The 20,286-nt window shown below is 43.8% G+C and overlaps 1 protein-coding gene across 1 annotated transcript in view; it reads right to left on the bottom strand.

The window, feature by feature from the left end:
* Nucleotides 1-245: 245 nt before the first annotated feature.
* PANK2 (pantothenate kinase 2) overlaps nucleotides 246-20,286 on the bottom strand; it is a 33,770-nt gene continuing 13,729 nt past the window's right edge. Inside the window, 6 exon segments of the mRNA XM_039224102.1 lie at nucleotides 246-4,020; nucleotides 7,371-7,496; nucleotides 9,112-9,235; nucleotides 11,380-11,556; nucleotides 12,610-12,863; nucleotides 17,280-17,632. Coding sequence (XP_039080033.1) covers nucleotides 3,970-4,020; nucleotides 7,371-7,496; nucleotides 9,112-9,235; nucleotides 11,380-11,556; nucleotides 12,610-12,863; nucleotides 17,280-17,632 — 1,085 coding nt within the window. The 3' untranslated portion in view covers nucleotides 246-3,969.

Genomic DNA, 20,286 nt, shown 5'->3' with positions numbered 1-20,286 from the left:
ACCGGTCTGTACTTTGGTGAAGCTCCTCTCAGCAACCTGTGCCTGCATTTGGGCCAGCCGCACACTGCCCCTCCCAGGCCGCGCTTGAGCAGGTGGCTACGTGGGGCCAGTGTTAGGGAAGCTCCTCCTGGAGAGAGCCTGGTCTTCCAAGAGTATTCCTGGTAACTGTCATCTGGGTTTCTTGACATCATTGCCAGGAAGGAGGGGTAGTTTAGTCTTGTAGTTTAGCGCACTGGGGTTGATTCACTAGATATTGTATAACTTCCCCCCCCAAAAAAAAAAAAAAAAAAAAAAAAAAGGTTTATGAAATTCTGAGCCTCGGGTTTCATAGACGTGTTTGTACACTAAGAATTCTGCAGCAGAATATTTTTAAACATTCGCAGTTTTTTGTAAGCTATATTTTTGTATATTTAATTGCTATTTTAAAATTTTAATGCATTTTTTGCTAATTACTCCTGTTTTAAAAACAAAATATGCATGTAATTAACCTAAATGTAAGTAAAAAGCAAGTTTTGAAAATACTTTGTGTTGAGCATGTACCCTTCAACTCAGGAGGGGCCTGAGGTCACCTACACCCCTCTTAAGCCTGTGTAGCAATGGAAAAGTCAAGGTAAGTGGCTCTGATCAAAATGAGCTGGTCGATGGCAACATGTGATTGTGATGAAGGAGCTTCTGGCCTGCACCCTCCAGTGGGGTGGGGTGCAGGTCAGGGGTGAGGAGCAGAGCACCGGGTCACATTGAGGGAGGAGGCAGCCAAGGACCCACCTGCCCGCAACCCCCCCCCCGCGCCCCCCCACCCCGTTCCCTGGCCTCAGCACTGCAGATGCCACTGGACACACCAGCAGTCTCACAAATTCAGGAACTAGTGCTCCAGGGAGTTCAAGTGGTGGAACTAGCCCACCTCCCACCCTCTAGCTACATCTCAGGCTTGGAAATACCAACTATTCTGTTAGGAGGAAAAAAACAACTAGACTCCAAAGTCATCCTGTGGTGACTACTATTTCTCCTCACCACCCCTCACGAGGACCCCTGCAGGTCAGCTCTGGCCCCATAGCTTGGGGGAACTGTCCCCTCAAGGCCATCCATGACCCTGCAACAAACCTGGACAACTTCTTAAACCTCCTCTGAACGCAGATCCCTAGAGAAATCCTCTCCCTCAGGCCCCACTAGCCCCTTCTCAGACCACTGTCTGCAGCCTCTTCCTTCTCTGCCCATCTCGTTATTCTCACTCCACCTTCAGTGTCACTAAATTCCCACCTAGCTACACTTCATTTGCAGGTCTGTAATCTCCAACCCAAATATTCAGCTGCCTTTTTGGTATCAAAATCACAGTCCAAAACCAAGCCTCCCAACAAGCCTGGGTGCCTTAGACTCCCCTCCCCACTATCCAGTCACCACATCCCAGTCCTCTAAGCCTTTGGCTACTGCTCCGATCTTGGTTTAGGCCACCTTCCTTTCCCAGCTGGGCCATAACCACAGCCACCCACACAGACACACACTGCCTCTAGTGTGGGAGGAAGGGGGTGTGGGGAGACCCTCAGGCTACCTCATGGAGGGCAGACTGGAAGGGACGCTGCTGGGAGGGGACAGTAGCTTCCACCAGGGGCTGGCAGTGGTGCCAGGAGACGGAGTTTACATGCATCTCACAAGCCAGAGGTAGTGAAGTAAACTGGGATCAGGCTCCGGGAAGAGAATGTGGGCAACTCCTGTGCAGAGATGGCCTTGGGGACACACACTGTTAAGATGGGAAGGCAGTCACTGCCCTGGGGCTACAACTCAAAGGCAAGGGCTGAGAGGGGCCGCTGCCTTGGAAATCAATGTCCAGGGCTGACAACCGCTTAGGGAGGTCCAGAATTACACCCGGGGGCTGGCAAGATCTGTCCTCAGAGAAGCAGTGGCCTGGGAGGCGAAAGAACAGCAAGAGAGGTCTGCTGTGTTAGAACTGAAGAGGAGGACCTGAAATGTCCATTAGACTTAGTAATGACCCACTGGTGACTGATGAGGCACCCTCCCAGGTAGTGACAGTGTGGGCTGGGCACAAAGTGCAGAGGAGTCACAGAGGCGGCCTCTCAAGAGCAGGAAGTGGCAGGGATGCAGAAACGGAAGGTGAACATTAGGCGGGAAGGGGCTCTGCCCAGGTCTTAACTGTGTGACCTCGGGCAGGTTTGTTCCTGTTAAACTGCAGGGTAAACAAACGCTGCATGAAACCAGCCATGTAAGCACTGGTCACAGCCTCATGAGCACAGTACGTGTGGGGAGAGCAGGGGACCCCAGCACAGGAGGCTGGGTCTCCAACGGAGAAGGAGGCTCCCTCCCTCCCCTTCCTTCTCTGGAGAAGAGCGGGGGGGGGGGGGGGGAATGCACCAAGGGCTCCCAGGAGCACGACTGTATATCAGCGGCTGGGTAGTGACATGGTCTTTCATGGCCGTAGGGAAGGTGAAGCCACCAAGCGCTGAGGGACAAGATTAGAGATGACTCAAGCTGAGGACAAGGGCCAGCAGCAGAAGAGAGGCTGACTGGCTCCTGGGAGCCACAAGTCCCATTCCCACAGTTCCCTCCAGCTCTGCTGGCCTGCACCGGATTGACAGCGCACATAACCCAATGGTGCCCATGGGCATTAAGGGGCGCCTTTGAGAAATGGCCACTCCCTGCCCTCGGTCCCAGAGATGGCACGTGCCTCTGCTGCCCCCACGTGGCCAACACAAAGGGTGCCGAGGGATCTGACCTCCTCCTTTGGTGACCCAGCCTTGCCCTGCACCCTGAGAACCTTTCCCTCCAGGTCCCCGCCAGGCGCAAGGAGGCTACAGAGCCTGGGGGTTTCCTTCTAGTTCAAAGGCTGCTTTATACAGACTCTTCATGTCCTTCAACAGAGATGCAGGCACAAAAATACACAAAATAAGACTCAAACAATGCTCTATCTGCAAGGGGAAGGGTTTTTAAATTTATTCTGCACAGCAGAAAGAAAATAGTTTATGTCAATCCTACCAAGACTCCATCTTAAATCTCTACCAAGACTCCTCAAGCCACCTTCTGAGCCACACACGCTCAGAGCCTCCCGGCCTGGCAGCTTCTGGCAAGCAAAACCCGAGCGGGAGGGGAAGGCAGAAGTACCACACCCTGCACCCCCAGGAGTTAATCAACAGACTTCAATTCCTCACTTTCTACCAACCCGAAACAACCACAGTCTCCCTGATTCCCTGAAAATGTCCATTCGAGAGGTCTGGTTTTAGTCTTCCAGGTGCACTTTTTCTTCTAGCTTAATTCACTTCTGTCAAAATTACCTCCTACCCACCCACCTCCACCAAGGAAATTCTTCCCAGGGTAGATGAAGTCCCATCTTTCCAGATACACCTTCCCAGAATCTGTAGTGTTGGGTAACCTGGAACTGACCTTCTACAAGTTGCTTGCTCAGTTGCCAAAATTACAAGTACAGAATTACTCTCCCCAATCAAGTTTGCGGAACCTTAAATAAAACATGTTTTTCGGTATGTTCACACAAAGGCGAAATGAACACCAGAGTTAATGCACAGATAATGATCTCCAAGGCCATAGTGACAACATTGTGATTAGATTACAACATACAGTACTTGCCTTACATTTAGCAAGTTCAACAGGACACAAAACCAGTCAGCTGAACACAGAACAGCTCTCCCCTGAAGTGGCTCCCAGTAAGTGACACTGAATTTCAAAAACACATGGCAGGTTTAACAAAGCTATACTGAAGAGCAACTTAAATACAGCAAATGCTCACTGCCGTGGACATGGCCAGCTTTTTGTATATGTATCCTTCCTTACTGGTTACTAGTTTAGACTGAATTCTTAAGGATTTATCTCGAGGACTTAGAAAAATACACTCATCCTTCCTTGCTTTGATTTGGGTAGTACACAATCAAAATCGAGTAAGTCTCTTAAGAAACAAAAGTTCACAGATCCCATTGTGCCATGTTCCAGGAACCCCTCCCCAGGTGATCAGGGGATCTTCAACAGCTCAAGGAGTGCTCCAACGGCTCCAAAATAACCCTGGAAAAAAAGTACACCAAAAATGAGAGCAATTTTCCGTAGACTTATTTAAATTACCATAAATATGATCACTAGTGTTAAAGCCAACAGTGCCCTTAATTCCTGATACTGAGCACCTATACCACTGAGCCCAAGGCTAGCACAGGAGCAGGGAAGCTCCGAGGAGCTCCCGGGCTGGGGACGAGGGCTAGATGTACAAAACACCCAAGGAATGTCTACATGGGGCACCAAAACCCACGGTAAGGGCTGCAGGGGCTATGAGGCTGCTGGTGGCTCCGTTCCCTCTGGGCTGTCTCCTGCAGGAGGAGGACCTGAGAAGCAGCAGAGGCCCGGAGCATTTCCAGAAACTAAGGAAAGAAGGCAAGATAGGACCTGAAGATCAGCAGAGCAGAAAGAGCTGGGGGGGCAGGGGCAGGTCACAGAGGGCGAGGGCCTGATTGGGCTGGGCATGGAAGGGAGACCAAGAAGAGAGTGGGACGGACTCCAGACCTGCCGGCCGGAAGGGGAAGGGGAAGGGGGCAGCAGGGAGGCTTAGGTATCCCCCACGCATCTGGGGAGAGCCACAAGGATACAGGAGCAAGAGATGTGGCAAGCAAGGAGGGCTCCCATACAGCACGTGCAAGGCCAGGGTGCACCAGGCAGCCAAGCAGCCACACCCAGGAAGTAACTGGATGTCTGTATCTGGGCAGCAGAGGAGTGGACAATCGTGCCCTAATGTGACATGAAGAGGGGAGCACAGACAGAAGAGCACCATGTGAAGAGCAACAGGAGAACCCTGAGGGAGAGCAGAGGCATGAGAGCGCGCGACAGCAGCTGAAGGACAATGTGGGACCATCTCCAGAAGTTAAGCAGTTGAGATCAAATACAACCAAGACATTAAAACCCAAAAACAGACAAGAAAAAGAAAAGGATTGACTGTAACAGAAAAATGAGACAAAACCCACACTGGTAAGAAGAGAGTGCCAGCGGGCATCAGAGAACAGTCCTACCATGGTACAGAATCCGTCAAGATCTCCAAAGGATGAGATGACACAGCAGAGTCCTTTAAGAAAGACAAAAATGACTGAAAAGGAAAGTGGGAAGATCCTGGAAAACTTGCTTACAGATTGCAAAGAACATGCTAACGGTCTCTAAATATCATAAATCACTGAGGTCCACTCCATTTTCCAAGGAGAGCTTCTTCAAGACACATGTGGCCACACAAAAGAGAAGCTTAAGCCTCTCCTCACTGTTTCTTGGTTTTAAAAACAGGCAGCCACATGATGAGTATCCTCAGAGGGCGCCCACAAATGCAGAGCAGGCAGAGGGTAGGCGCTCACTTTAGGAGCTGGCTATGCGCGGTTTCAGGTGGCCTTCTGTATCTTTTATTTTGCACCAAAAGAAGAGATGAAGTTAACGGTTTTAATGAGCTCCACTGAAGACCCAAGACCCAAGCAGAAGGTGTAAGTTGTTACAAGCTACAAAATGCTAAGATGAGAACAGCAAAGGCGACAGAAGGTAGAGAGGAATCTATATTAAAACTTTCATAATAGTTAAACCCACTTCAGTGTTAAAAGCAGATTCCAAGACTCAGAGAGCCTAACACATCAAAGTTCCACAAGTGCAGCGATCAACACTGGGGCCAGAGGGGGTCAGAGGCGTCGATGCAACTGGAAAAGGGCCAGCACAGCCAGCAAGCCGAACGAGAAGAAAATGAAGCCAGCGGTCAGTAAGAATGACAAAATGTAAAACCAGGATTCTATAAAGTGTTCAAATTATAACTTTTATGGTGTGAAGATTAAAAGAAAAGTTAACCTAAGAAAATGAATCTCCACGTTCTGCCTAGGAATAGGTTCAAGAGATAGACAGAAAGAACAGGAGGAAAGTTATGCTACGATACAACAGTAAATAGGGTTTCTATTCTAACATAAAGCAAAATAAAACAGGTCAAGAATCATAAAAACCAAGATACATATAAACGGTATAAGAAACTTAATGATAATTTGGTACCAATTTATTAATAACATTAAAAGTAAGAACTGTTTAAGCGTGCAAATTTACAGGCAGCAAATAAGCCAGAGAGATCTCATGCACAGCAGGACAGCAGAGCCAGTAATAACGCACATCATTACACCAGGCCAGAAGTGTGGCTGCGCCAGCGACCACCTCACGGCACATAAATGTATCAAAGTGCCTCGCTGTAAACCTTAAACTTACGCAATGTTCCATGTCAAATCTATTCAATTAAAATTTGTTTAATAAACAGATGACTAAACTTTAAGCTGTGATAAAGGTAATTTGTGCACCTTAAATTTTAACAATGAACTTAAGGGTACTTAAACAGGAAAAACCTAGAGCAACCTGAAAGGAAAAAGCAATCCCTACAGCACTTCAAATCTTATTCTGCCGATTCCTAGAAATGCTGTTAGGTAAATATGCACAACCAATTCTGAAAAATGTTTGTGACAGCACTAAGATGCAACAACATTGGAAATAAATAGTTCAAATGCCCCACAACCAAGAGGACAAAAGAGGTTCCCCTCCACAGCTATGATTCTATTTTTTTCCCCAAACTGGAAAAACAGAAAGGCACTTTCCCATAGAGAATTTCAAGTTGAACAATTCAATGATTCTCTTCCATTCTGTCATTTCTAGCCTGTCTAGGTGTTAAGTTCTTATAACAGTGTGGTTCTATCTTGGAACGTATTTTTCTGTTTGTTTTTAGAACATACATCTTAAGTGGCACGTGAACTGTATCAATACACAAAAGCCGATATCAAAATGAAAAAAGCAGAACACAGAGTAAGTGCGTTTACAAAGTGCAATGGGAAAAACATAAAGGATGGCTCAGAAAAAAGTAACATTAGAAATATAGGTGAATGTTCATCAAGGTGTTTTTTTTTTTTCTTTAAAATTGCTGACATTCAGGGGCACCTGGGTGGCCCAGTCAGTTAAGCATCTGACTCTTGATTTCAGCTCAGGTCATGATCTCACAGTTCATGAGACTGAGCCCCATGGCGGGCTCTGTGTTGATAGCACAGAGCCTGCTGCTTGGGATTCTCTCTCTCCCACTCTGTCCCTCCCCAACTTGTGTGTGCACTCGCTTGCTGTCTTAAAATAATGAAATAAACATTTTTTTTTAGTCTTTAAAAAAACTGCTGACATTCACAGTTAACCAAAAATTTCCCTTGCATTAAATCAGGTAAGAAGTTGCTTTTGAACGTTACAAAGTAAACCCTGTTTCATACATCTACAAAAAATTACGCAAGAACTGCACTGCAGTCCACTTCACATCTACTTCAAGTTCCAATGCGGTGGGAACTGCATGCCCTTTACACTTGTAACACATCACAAGAAATAAATTTGCTTACCTCGTGTTCCGAAAAAAGTGCTTTCAACTGCCCCTTGGACCAATAATCCAAAGCATATGCCAAAAGTCGCATGGCGATCGTATTAATTCTCAAGAAATTTCCAACAAATACCACCTGGTTAATATTCTGAGCACATTAAAAAAAGGTAATTAGTTTTCATCTTAATTTCTGTTCTCTCGTAAAAGCTACCCCAAACAGAGCACCATGTGCATAGATTTTAGCAGCAACTTGACTGCTGAGCAAAAAATTTTTAAAGTATTTACATTTAATCCAGTTGGTCCAAGGCTACTTAAATTAGAACCCAGACAACTCTGGACCCACTTCAAACCATGTCAGAAAATGTCACAAGAGAATACAAATTAGGGAAAACATTTGTATTAAATATGACAAATAACTCCTATTAGAAATCTTATACAGAGAAGTAAAAAAAGACCCCATTTCAAATGAAGGAAAGTGACACAAATAGGCAAATTATACATGAAATATAAGAGTCAAAACTTCAACCTCAACAGTAATCAAAGAAAATAACATTTTAAACCTACTAAAAGCTGGCAGAACAACTAACTAGAACATTCCACCCCCAGCGGGAGCCAGGTTGTGGTAACACCGATCCATTCCTTCACTGCCTAAGAGATCTAAGTTAGTGCAGCCCGGTGCAAAGCATCTGGGCGGCTCCTAGCGAACCGCATAAGCACGGTTGTATTCTCTACGTGAGAGACCTCGCTCCAGAGTAAGTCCCTCGTCAAGAGTAAAAACCAAAGAAAAGCTTCACATTTAAAAATGCCTTACTGCAGAACGCGATCGCGGGGCGTGCAAGCCAACGCCCAGCTCTGCGGGGCGTGCAAGCCAACGCCCAGCTCTGCGGGGCTGCCTTAGGACACAGAAACAAAGCAGGAACACAGCTGTGAAATCTTAAATACTTGAGTAAAAATGTAAAAGGGCATGTACACCGACACCAACTCATAGACCTTAAAATACATAAACACAGGAAAAGGAACAAGCGATAAAGAAAACAGTAGCTTTAACATATTCAAATGAAGAATGTTTTTAATTACTTGATTGCTGATACAGCAGCTTTTCAATTAAAAAATGAGACAATTCCCCTTTGGTGCCTTTCGAAGTTTCTTTTTTAAGCCGTATGCCTACGTGATCCACTGAACAGAATAATTTTAAACAAAACCGTGTGAGTAGGGCCAAGTGGCGGAGCCGCACCATCGGGACCCCGGGGAAGGCCGCTCTCGGTTCTTTCATAGCCCTGTACAATGCTGCTTGACCCGAATGCTACAAGGCAGCACTGTAAAGAAGCTGAAAGCACAAAGACAGCTCGCTCGGCGGCAGCGCTCCTCAGCTGCCCGCTCTTCTCCGGGCGACTCCTCTCGATGCCTTCCCAGGGACTCCGGGGCTCGACGGGGCTGCTGCCCCCCACCCCCACCCCACCCCACCCCACCAGCCACAGCCCCCGTCACCTGGATTCTGACTGACTTCCAACCTTCCTACTTTCTCCTCAAAACACGTGATTTTACTTCTACTTAGTGGCAATATTTATCTTCACTTAGAGAAAAACATTAGTTAAGATCAGTCTACACTTGAAGAGCTTCAACACAGCCAATGAAACAACTCCGCCCCATACAACTATACTAGGGCACTGTGCAGACAAGACAGACGTTGTACACAAGGTGAGGCCCACTCAGTAAGTTCTGTATTCTCCTCTGAGCATCTAAAGAAATCCAGGTCCCCTTACTTCATTAAGGGCACACATTCTTGCTATTGAGCCAATGTTGTTGGTGATGGTGACCAACGTCGCTCTGGCGAGGTCCTCTTTACTGACAGCCTCTCGCTTCTCCTTGCTTATCATGTTTCCAAAGCTGTGAAGGAAAAAAAAAAATTCCGGCCACTGAACCAAAGGCAATACAGCCCAACAGAACTTGAAAGTTACTCAAAGATAAATGTGACTTTGAGGGCAACACTGTTCACATCTTCAAACTTTTTATTACAAAATAACAGAGCATCTGTTTAAAGAGAAATGCAACTTGGAAAAAATCCTTCAAGCATTCTGAATAAGCCAATGCCTTTCCCCTCAGCTCCCAGTGACAACCAGCATCAAGAACAGATCTTTGTACATCCAGTTAGGATCTCATCAGAGCTACTTTAGGACACACTGTGCCTTCTGCAGCCAGGGGACAGCTCCAGGGAGCCAACTCTATTAGCAATTCAGTCCCATTCAGCCCCAACCACTCCACTCAGCTGGTCATGTTCGAAACTGGGAAACTGCTTTATCAGACTAAAGCGAAGCGCAGGCAGTGGCAGCCCAGAGTAAACCATGCAAGAGTGTCAGACTTCCCTAGAAGATAAAGTACTTGTACAGCAGAATTGCTACAGTAATAACTGATCAAAACTGTGTTTGGTCAAACCCAATCAGAAAAGGAAGTGATTAACAGTGCACAAAAACTACAAACTCAAAACATGAAATGCGCAGCATTTACAAAGTCCCTGAAATTAGCTCACAAGCACGTATATATTTGGTCCTTTACTATTATTTTAAAAACTCATGTGGAGGCGCCTGGGTGGCCCGGTCGGTTAAGCACGGTTCATGATCTAGCAGTTCGTGAGTTCAAGCCCCACGTTGGGCCCTGTGCTGACAGCAGAGCCTCGAGCCTGCTTCAGATCCTGTTGTCTCCCTCTCTCTTTGCCCCTCCCCTGCTAACACTGTATCTCTCTCTCTCAAAAATAAACATTTAAAAAAAATTTTTTAATGTGTCCCAATACTAAAAAAAAAAGTTTCTAAATAACTGAAAACAAAAGTTTTAAAAATTCCATTTACAGTAGCATCAAATAGAAATGCTTAAAAATATATTTAACAAAAGTAGCATAACAACTGTACACTGAAAACTACAACTATAACTTCAGCAAAAGAAAGCAAAACTCTAGGGGCAACTGGGTGGCTCAGTTACGCACCTGACTCGATTTCAGCTCAAGTCATGATCTCACAGTTTGTAAGATCAACCCCACTATCAGTGCAGAGCCTGTTTGAGATTCTCTCCCTCTCTCTCTGCCCCTCCCCTCAAAATAAATAAACATTTTTTTTTTAATTTTTCTTTTAATTAAAAAAAAATTTATTTCTGAGAGAGAGAGAGAGACAGCGTGAGCAGGGGAGGGTCAGAGAGAGAGGGAGTCACAGACTGAAACAGGCTCCAGGCTCTGAGCTGGCAGTCAGCACAGAGCCCGACGCGGGGCCCGAACCCAAGAACCGCGAGATCATGACCTAAGCGAAAGTCGGACGCTCAACCGACTAAGCCACCCAGGCGCCCCTAAATAAACATTTTTTAAAAACAAAGCAAAACTCTAAATAAACAGAAAGACACTTTATCTTGGATCAGAAGACTTGACAATGTTAGGATGGCAATACTATCCCAACGTAACCTACAAATTCAACATGATCCCTATCAAAATCCTTGATGCCTTTTTTGCAGCCACTGACAAGGGGACACTAAAATTCATATGGAGGGGCTCGTAGGTGGCTTAGTTGGTTAAGCATCCAACTTCAGCTCGGGTCATGATCTTGCAATTCACCAGTTCAAGCCCCACGTCAGGCTCTGTGCTGACAGCTCAGAGCCCAGAGGATAAACACTGAAAACATGCTAAGTGAAAAGAAGCCAGTCACAAAAAATCTCATAATAGGACACCATTTTTTATAAAGTGTCCGGAACAAGCAAATCTACAGACAGAAAATATATGAGTGTTTACCAAGGACTGAGGTGGGGAAATGGGAAGTGACAGCTAATGGATAGAAGATTTCTTTCTGGGATGACGAAAAATGTACTGAAATTAGACTATGGTGATGACTGCACAATTGTGTAAATATACTAGAAACCACTATATTTTATACTTTAAACAGGTGACTTTATAGTACATAAATTACAGCTAGATAAAAACTGTTTAAAAGGAAGAAGATATATCCAATATTTACTATCTTATTCCTGTCTTTCATAGAACACACACGTCCCCTTACCTCGATGCCACAGCCCAGCCCGGCAGTCCAAACCGCTCATAGTCCCCTCCATAAATGTCTCGAACTAGTTTATCCACTTTGGTGCTATCTCCACGAGATGCCATTTCCAGAGCCTCTTCAAAAGTGCTGCAGCCAGTGAGAAGACAGCAGAGACCAAAAAAAGTTCCTCCTCCAAGACTGATTAAGAACAAACAACACAGTATTATAACATTTTAAAAATAAGAATCATCAACAGGAAGATGATTATTTATGAACGGAAAACCATATCCATACATCAACCCCCTCTTGCCCTAACCCAATCCTGCAGATGCCACTGGTAGACAAGTCTGTGGAAAGATAAAAACAGGGCACCTGATCTATACCTTAAAGATACATACTCATGTGAGCAATCAAGCAGAGGCAAACCACAGGCCCACCTCCCTGCCCGTGCCCCCAGGGAGTGTGGGCATCTGCTGAGTGTGAGGAGCTTTGGGCGCAGATCTGCCCACCACACCCCCAGGCCATGTTAACACCTCCTCCCTTCTTCCCTCCAAGCCCCTTGTCACCCTGGCTCATCAGTCCCCACCCCCACCCCACAAAGAACTCCTCCATTAATGTGTTTTCTCCCCCCAAATTACTCCTCCCATTCTTCAATTCACACCTGTTAAAAAACCTTGTTTATCCCAAACTCCAGCTCCTTGTTTTGCATCTAATGATCTCTAATCCTTAAATCACAACACATTCATTCTCACCTATCACCTCATCGGCCTACCCTCCTCCAATCATGCTTCTGTCACTCAGTACCTCACCTTCTAGATCTCAGACCATCTCATGGGTGTGTGAGTGTGTGTGTGCACAGTCCACATGTATGTATAAAATCCAGGCTCGTTTCAAAGCTGGGATCTTGCTTGCCTTCTGCTTACAGATGCTATCTAGTAGCTTTGGTAACTTTATGGTATATACACATCATACACTATCTGAGGGCAGACACTGCGGGCTTCAGTGAATCTGCCAATGAAATACTTTATCAAACTATGATAATGAAGTACTGAACAATACAAATTAAAGAAAAGTAAGTCAAGAAATCAGAATTTTCAAGAGAAATGTTTGCATAATTCCAGGGGGAAAAAAACACTTTTCACATAATTTTAACAGATTCTTAAAGGTTTACTTGTACGCAATACCTGAAAACTTAGTTTTAACTCATCACAATATCAAGAGCAAACAACGACCTTTATATAAAAGACCTACCTGGTACCCGTGACCCGCTTGTAATTATCTTTGGAATATACTGCTAAAATGCTAACCCCAGAGCCAATGTTCACCAGAAGCAGAGGGTATGGATTTTTCAAATCAAATGGTAACTTCTGACATTTCTCAGCATCAGCAGGGTTTTCAAAGTAATAGCACTGTGACCGTCCATTGAATCCAACTGAGTCAATGTATAAAATTCCTTTTATTAAACAATCTAGTTCATCAAGTTTGCAAAGCTGAAGGTCACCTATCTGTAATGAAATAAAAATGTATTCAGACTTTCTAACAAACCAAACAAATAAAAACTCTGCTTAAGAAGGCACCCCTCTACGTTAAACAAACCACAGAAGTGCTCACAGATGTATACTATTTGTGCAAGATTTACAGAGCAAAGCTGGAAATAACAAACATAGGGACGATCTGATTAGACAGACCTAAATACACTCCCAACTACAAACCACTGCAGCAGCCAGAGAAATGTGCCCAAAACCCAAGCAGAAAACAAGAAAACTCACAGGGACCATGAGTCAGGAGCACAGCTGAGATCACAGCCCTATCAGAAAGTGGACTCCAAGAAATTCAAGTGATTCAAACACCTGGTGACACATGACAGGAGCCACAAGGACTCAGACATCTGCCCTCCGAACAACCATCTTCAAGACTATAGAGCAGTATCAAACTAAGCCTCACTTTATTAATCAATACACATCAAAAGCCTGCAAAGGATACAATTAGAAGGTAAGGTTTTTCACTATCTAAACCAATCACAGGGCTTCAGGGTGGCTCAGTCGCACACATGTCCGACTTTGGCTCAGGTCATGATCTCGTGGTTTTAGGAGTTTGAGCCCTGTATCAGGCTCTGCTGACAGCTCAGAGCCTGCTTCAGACTTTGTGTCTTCCTCTCTCTCTGTCCCTCCCCCATTCATATGCTATCTCTCTCAAAAATAAACCTTTTTAAAAATTGTTTTAAATAAGTAAAAAATAAACGAACTATAGTCCCTAGAGGATGAGAAGATTTTAGCAGTATCAAAATTTAGAAGTGTTACCAACAAAATCCATTTAACTAACATAATTACTATTCATATTAGGGAGCAACATACAGCAATTAAGAATGACGAGGAGGGGCGCCTGGGTGGCTCAGTCGGTTGAGCGTCCGACTTTAGCCCAGGTCATTATCTCACAGTTCGTGGGTTGAAGCCCTGTGTCAGGTTCTGTGCTGAGAGCTCAGAGCCTGGAGCTTGCTTCCAATTCTGTGTCTGCCCCTCCCCTACTCACAACACTCTGTCTCTGGTCTCGGTCTCAAAAATAAACATTTAAAAAAAAATCTCGGGGCGCCTGGGTGGCTTAGTCGGTTAAGCGTCCGACTTTCGCTTAGGTCATGATCTCGCGGTTCGTGGGTTCGAGCCCCGCGTCGGGCTCTGTGCTGATTGCCAGCTCAGAGCCTGGAGCCTATTTCAAAGTCTGTATCTCCCTCTCCCTCTGACGCTCCCCTGCTCACGCTGTCTGTCTCTCTCTCCTAGAAATAAATAAAAAATATTTAAAAAAAATAAAATAAAATAAAATAAAAAAAATCTCAACTTTACTCACTGAACTGCTAACCCACGGGAATGTTTACAGGCACATACACTCCATGTATGTGACGAAGGCAAAAACTCCCTCCTAATCCCCTTACAGCACCTACTTCTGTTTACAAGCAGGTCCAGCCCTGCAAGTCCTCCCTGTTTAAGTCAACTTTCACTTGATTACATTTACACTCAATGTATTCTGATCCACAGCAAAGAGGGAAATTAACTGGTAACTTCATCTTAATCCTTAATCCCTAAGTAAGAATATTAAATTACTCCTCTGACCAAACCCAAGCCTTTGAAGTATTCATCGCTGTCCCTATGGCACCTGCTCATGCCCTCTCGGTTGAGATGAATTCAAAACCAACTTCCTGACACAATAATCTGAAGTGCCAGCATTGCCTCTTCTGCATTTTCATTTCACCATTTTACACTGGTGGCCTACTGGAGCCCAAACATTTGGTCTCCCTTTTCTTTCTACCGTTTTATCCCCCTTTTCCTTCCTATAATTCCTGTCATCCTGAAGTGTCCTGCTAAGAATCCCAGCCCCTACATGATACAATTAGACAAATGAATGCATAGCTAATTTCATAATGCAAGGTATAATGTATGTGTTACACCAACAAACAAACCCAGTATGTTAGGCAATTCAATTCACACTAAAAGTCAACAAAGGAGGGGCGCCTGGGTGGTTCAGTCGGTTAAGCGCCAACTCTTGATTTCGACTCAGGTCATGATTTCAGTCATGAGATTGGTTGTGAGACAGAGCCCCATATCGGGCTCCACACTGAGCATGGAGCCTACTGAAGATTCTCTCCCTCTGCCCCTCTCCCCAGCTTACACTCTCTCTTGCTCTCAAATTTAAAAAAAAAGGGGGGAGGACAACAAAATAAACTCGGTATTTTAAAAAATATTTCACTGTGGTTTAATAAACACTAGTTATTCCTAATGCACAAAAAGCATTTGATAGGCATTTCATTTTCCCACAATTTTCAAGGACAGCACCGGTGCATTCAAATGAGAAACCCCAGCAGCCTAAGAACCGATTTCTGAGGTCTAAAAACCACTTTGCACCCTCCCCTTGAATTACCACACAATGCTGAACCTCTGGAAATAGCCTGAATGGTTTTCAAATACGTTCCAAAGGGCATCTCTACAGGGTCCTGCAAAAGGTTTTCTCCTTTACCAATCAGTTATGATCCAGAGTCCACTGTGAGGCTTCCACAAAGGAAGGGAACCGTCTCTACTCCAGCTAAACTTCTTCTTTCCTCACTGCTGGAAGAGAAACCACTGAAAACCAACAACCAAAAGAAATTCAGGCAAAGAATATAAAAACTTGATAAAAATTCACATCAATTCTATATTATGACTATGGTCAGTAATAGGAGAAAGTCAGGAGACAGAAGACAAAGAAAGAGGATGTCACAAACCACACAATGACACATGGAGAAAAAAAGAAAGATAAAATAACAAAGGCAAAGGCAGAATCTCCGGAATAACATTCTCATTAGTGACATTAAAAACACAGTCACTGGGGGTGCCTGGGTGGCTCAGTCGGTTAAGCATCCAACTTCAACTTAGATCATGATCTTGTGGTCCATAAGTTCAGGCCCCGTGTCGGGCTCTGTGTTGACAGCTCAGAGCCTGAAGCCTGCTTCAGATTCTGTATGTCTATCTCTCTCTCTCTCTCTGCCCCTCCTCCACTCATGCCTCAGTCTCTCTCAAAAAGTAAGTAAACATTTAAAAAAAAAAAAACCATAGTTACTGAAGATATTTTCAATCTATACTGACCCTGAAGGTCAGAGTCTTGGCCAATTCACTTGTCCACTCTCCCACCTACTCATCCGGTCATCCTCCCTCACTGGACCTAGCCTCAAGGCCTTGCACACAGTGTTCACTAAATGAAAACAAAGTCAGGCACCCACCGGGCACTCCCAGCATCCAGACATGATTCAAAGACACATAACAGGAGGGCACAACAGTACACATCAGAAGGCATTTGGAGAGAAAAGGTCTGCTGTTAACCATTTCCGACTAGCCCTGACACCAAAAAGCCACTGCTTTAGACCAGAGTTCCTTGTTTTTATAATCGTAAACTTGCCAAGAAACAACTAAGGGGGACAGGAGAAATTATGTGGTAGAGAAAACCAGAAACAATTTAGGGGGGCGCAAGTGAGCAAGGGGTGGGGAGAAAGGGAGAGAGAGGCTCCAACAAGGGAGAGAGAAAGAAAAAGAGAAACAGGGCTCATCCGAAGCAGGGCACAAGCTCACCCAAAGCAGGGCATAAACTCACCCGAAGCAAGACTCGAGCTCACCCAATGTGGGACTTGAACTCATGAACTGTAAGATCATGACCTTAGCCCAAATCAGATGCTTAACGACTGAGTCACCCAGGCGCCCCTGGAAAAAATTTTATGACATGAAATGACATTTTTTCAAAGAGGCTCCATGCCCAATGTAGGGCTTGAACTCATGACCCTGAGATCAAGAGCCACATGTTACACCAATTCAGACAGCCAAGTGCCCCAAAATTATTTTTCAATCTCATCGTTCAAGATTTAGTATTTTTTAATTTAGAGTGAGTGAATGAGTGAGTGAGTGGGGGAGAAGGAAAGCAGGGAAAAGGGGAAGGGAGAAAGAGAGAGAAAATGAGAATCCCAAATGGGCTCCACGCTAAGCATGGAGCCTGACATGGGCTTGATCCCACAACCCTGGGATCGTGATCTAAGACTAAATCAAGAGTCAGACACTCAACCAATTGAGCCACTCGGGTGCCAAGTTTTTTTTAACAGGAATTTCTTTTCACAACATGGGGGCTCGAACTCATGACCCCAAGATCAAGAGTCACACACTCTTCCAAATGAGCCAGCCAGATGCCCCTCATAGTTGCAGATCTAATGACATGCTCCCTGTAGGTAGTTCCTCAGTGTACTTATCACAGCTTTATTATAATCTCTAGATGGCAACTCCGGACTACCATTCATTTACATCTACTCTTACTTCCATTAGAATTGGAAATGATTCCACCACTTGCCACTGGTATTATTTTTAATGATCAGATTACCATAAATTGTATGTAAGCTAAAAACAAAAAATACATACTGTGAGAAAATCCTGCTCAAATTTGTACGCTCCACCTCCAGTGGCACAAAAGACAGTGTGGAGACTCGAGAAGTTTTTATCTCTGCCCATCTGAATAAAAGCAGGCATGTCATGAGTGGGGAAGCGTATAAAGTGCAGATTGCCCTTGCGTCCACACAGAGTCAGGTCCTTCAGCTCCAGGTGCACGTCCCGAATACCTGTGGACCCATAAGCCACATTGGAGGTCAAGTACTTCCGAATGCTTTTAAGACTTTCCACCTCTTCCTCCTCTTCTTCAGCAGTGATGTCTTTGGGTTCAAAATAAACCAGCTTAACCAGGGTTCCACCAATATCCAAGCCAAACCATGGAAAAACTAAATGGGAAAGAAAAAAAATAAAAGTCAGAACAACTTTTTTCTGAAAACTAAACATACACATACTAGATTAGCAATTTATTCATACCTGAGGTTTCCAAGGACTAGAGAAACCGAAAGGGGGTTGGGAAAAGAAACAGGATTCTGTCTGATTTGGAAAAATCTTAAAAAAAAGAAAAAGTCACAAAGATTAAGAAAAATATCAGAAATATCAGAATATTGAGTCAACCCACCCCCTTGCACAAATAAGCCCAAACTATACAATGAAATATTAAAAAATAACAAAATGACTACCCATGAACCTCAACTTAAAAAAAAAGAAAAAAAGGATTCAGAATGAAAATCTACATCCTTCCCCTTGGCTCAAAGAAGAAACACTGAAACTCTTCAGAGCTCTGGTTCATATGCAAACTAGAAATAGAGGAAATTCACAACCCTATGTAACATGTAAGCTCCAGTGGTCAATTTTTCTCTCAAAACCTGATGTCCCAAAAATAAAAGATTTCAAAGGACTCTAATGTAACATATTTCAGAGTTAATATCTGTTCCCAAAAAAATCCTTCCCAACAAATGGCTTCAGATCGAATCAAAACAGATTGCACAGACATACATGCCTTGCCTTCCAAGCTTAGATCACAGAAATGACTACAGATCTGGATTTATTGATGTATTATTTTCCAAAACAATTCTGGGAAACAAGAAATTATAGAATCAGAAGAACTTAGTTGATTAGGGGCAATAATTGTCCTGAATCCTTAAAAGAAGAATGTTATAAAAACTGGAAATAAAGAAACAGTGCCTGGTGGCTCAATTAGCTGGACATCCAACTCACGATCCTAGGGACTGAGCCCTTTGAGTCCACATTGAGCGGGGAGCCTGACTGAGATTCTCTTTCTCTCCCTCTACCCCCTCCCCAACTCAAGCTCTCAAAATCTCTCTAAAATAAAATAAAGCAAAATGAAAATTGGGAGCAGCTATGAAGACTGGGAGAACACAGGGGTGCTCCATCAAGCTATACACAGGGTTGGCTGTCACGGGGAAACAGGAAAAGACAGGGTGATCTGGTGGGGAATGCATTTGGCACAACTGAACAGACCAACAACTTCCCTCTCCTGAGAACCACTCCCCACACCTCCACCCCTCCAGAGGCAAAGTCTTCATTAATCACAAGCATTTAGACTTAAGTGCCAAAGACTCAAGATGGCACCCAAGCAGCTACTATCATCCAGAAGAAATGAGGAGACATGTATCTGGACATATATTCCTACATGTCCAGGAATACAACCCATCCTGATAAACTGGAAAGGAGATACTGCATCCACTGACAGAAAAGCAATCCTCAAAATAGAGATGATCACTTTACAAATTAGAATCACCAAAAGGGAAATCACATCACAAAAACGAGAAACATCTTTAGAAAGAGTTTCAGAAACAAATAGGAGATTTAAAAAGAATCATAAATATCTTCAGAGGTAAAATGAGATCTCATCCATGAAAAATAAATAAGCTACCACAAGGAAAAATCAGAAATTGAGAAATGATTGCCACTGTGGTTGTGACCACAAGAATCTACACGTGATAAAATTATATAGAACTAAATATGCATACACAAAAGAATTTATGTAAAACTGGTGAAGTCTAAGTCAAGTCTGTGAACTGTATCAATGTTAATTTCTTAGTTGGGGGTTGTGAAGCTTTGGAAACCAAGAAAAAGGAGGAAGGGGACAAACTACTATATACTTAACAGAGATTAATCTCAAAAACGGGCTGAGTAAAAGAAGCCTCACACAAAGGCTACATAGTATATGATTCCACGTATATGAAACTCCAGAAAATGCAAAACAATCATTTCTGCATCTGATAGGAAATACATACATATATATGTATTTATATATATATAATACATATGTATATAATTGTCACATTAGCTAGCTAACATACAGTATGTACAGTGTGCTCTTGGCTTTGGGACTAGATTCCGTGATTCATCACTTACATACAACACCCAGTGCTCATCCCAACAAGTGCTCAATGCCCATCACCCATTTTCCCAGCACCCCAGCTCCCCAACTCCCTTACACCCTCAGTTGTTCTCTGTATTTAAAAGTCTCTATGGTTTGCCTCTGTTTGTAACTATATTTTTTTCTTTCCCTTCCCCAATAGTCTTCTGTTAAGTTTCTCAACTTCTACATGAGTGAAAACACAGGATATCTATCTTTCTCTGACTTGTTTCACTTAGCAAAATACCCTCCAGTTCCATCCACATTGTTGCAAATGGCACAATTTCATTCTTTTTCATTGCTGAGTAGTACTCCATTGTTTGTATACATATGTGCATACATATAAATGCATGTATACCACATCTTCTTTATCCATTCATCAGTTGATGGACATTTTGTAGTAACCCAAATCTTGACTGTTGGAAGTGAGGGGAGCGAGCTACAGGGTTTCTATATACCTGTCAAAATGCATGGAATTAAACACTTTTAGTTTAAAAGCAGGTGCTTTTATGAAAATTATACCTCAATAAAGAGTTTTATAAAAGAAAAAAAGGAAAAATTGATTTCCAAAATAAAGCTCACTACATGTATTTAACAGCAAAATGGACAAAGAAAAAAAATGGAAAACAAAACTAAGAAATTCTCCCCAAATCC

Source organism: Hyaena hyaena, unplaced genomic scaffold (genome assembly GCF_003009895.1).
Source record: "Hyaena hyaena isolate Hyena2069 unplaced genomic scaffold, ASM300989v1 scaffold_16, whole genome shotgun sequence".
NCBI lineage: Eukaryota > Metazoa > Chordata > Mammalia > Carnivora > Hyaenidae > Hyaena > Hyaena hyaena.
Note: the sequence above shows the minus strand (reverse complement) of the source record. Positions and strands in the feature narration are given on the sequence as shown.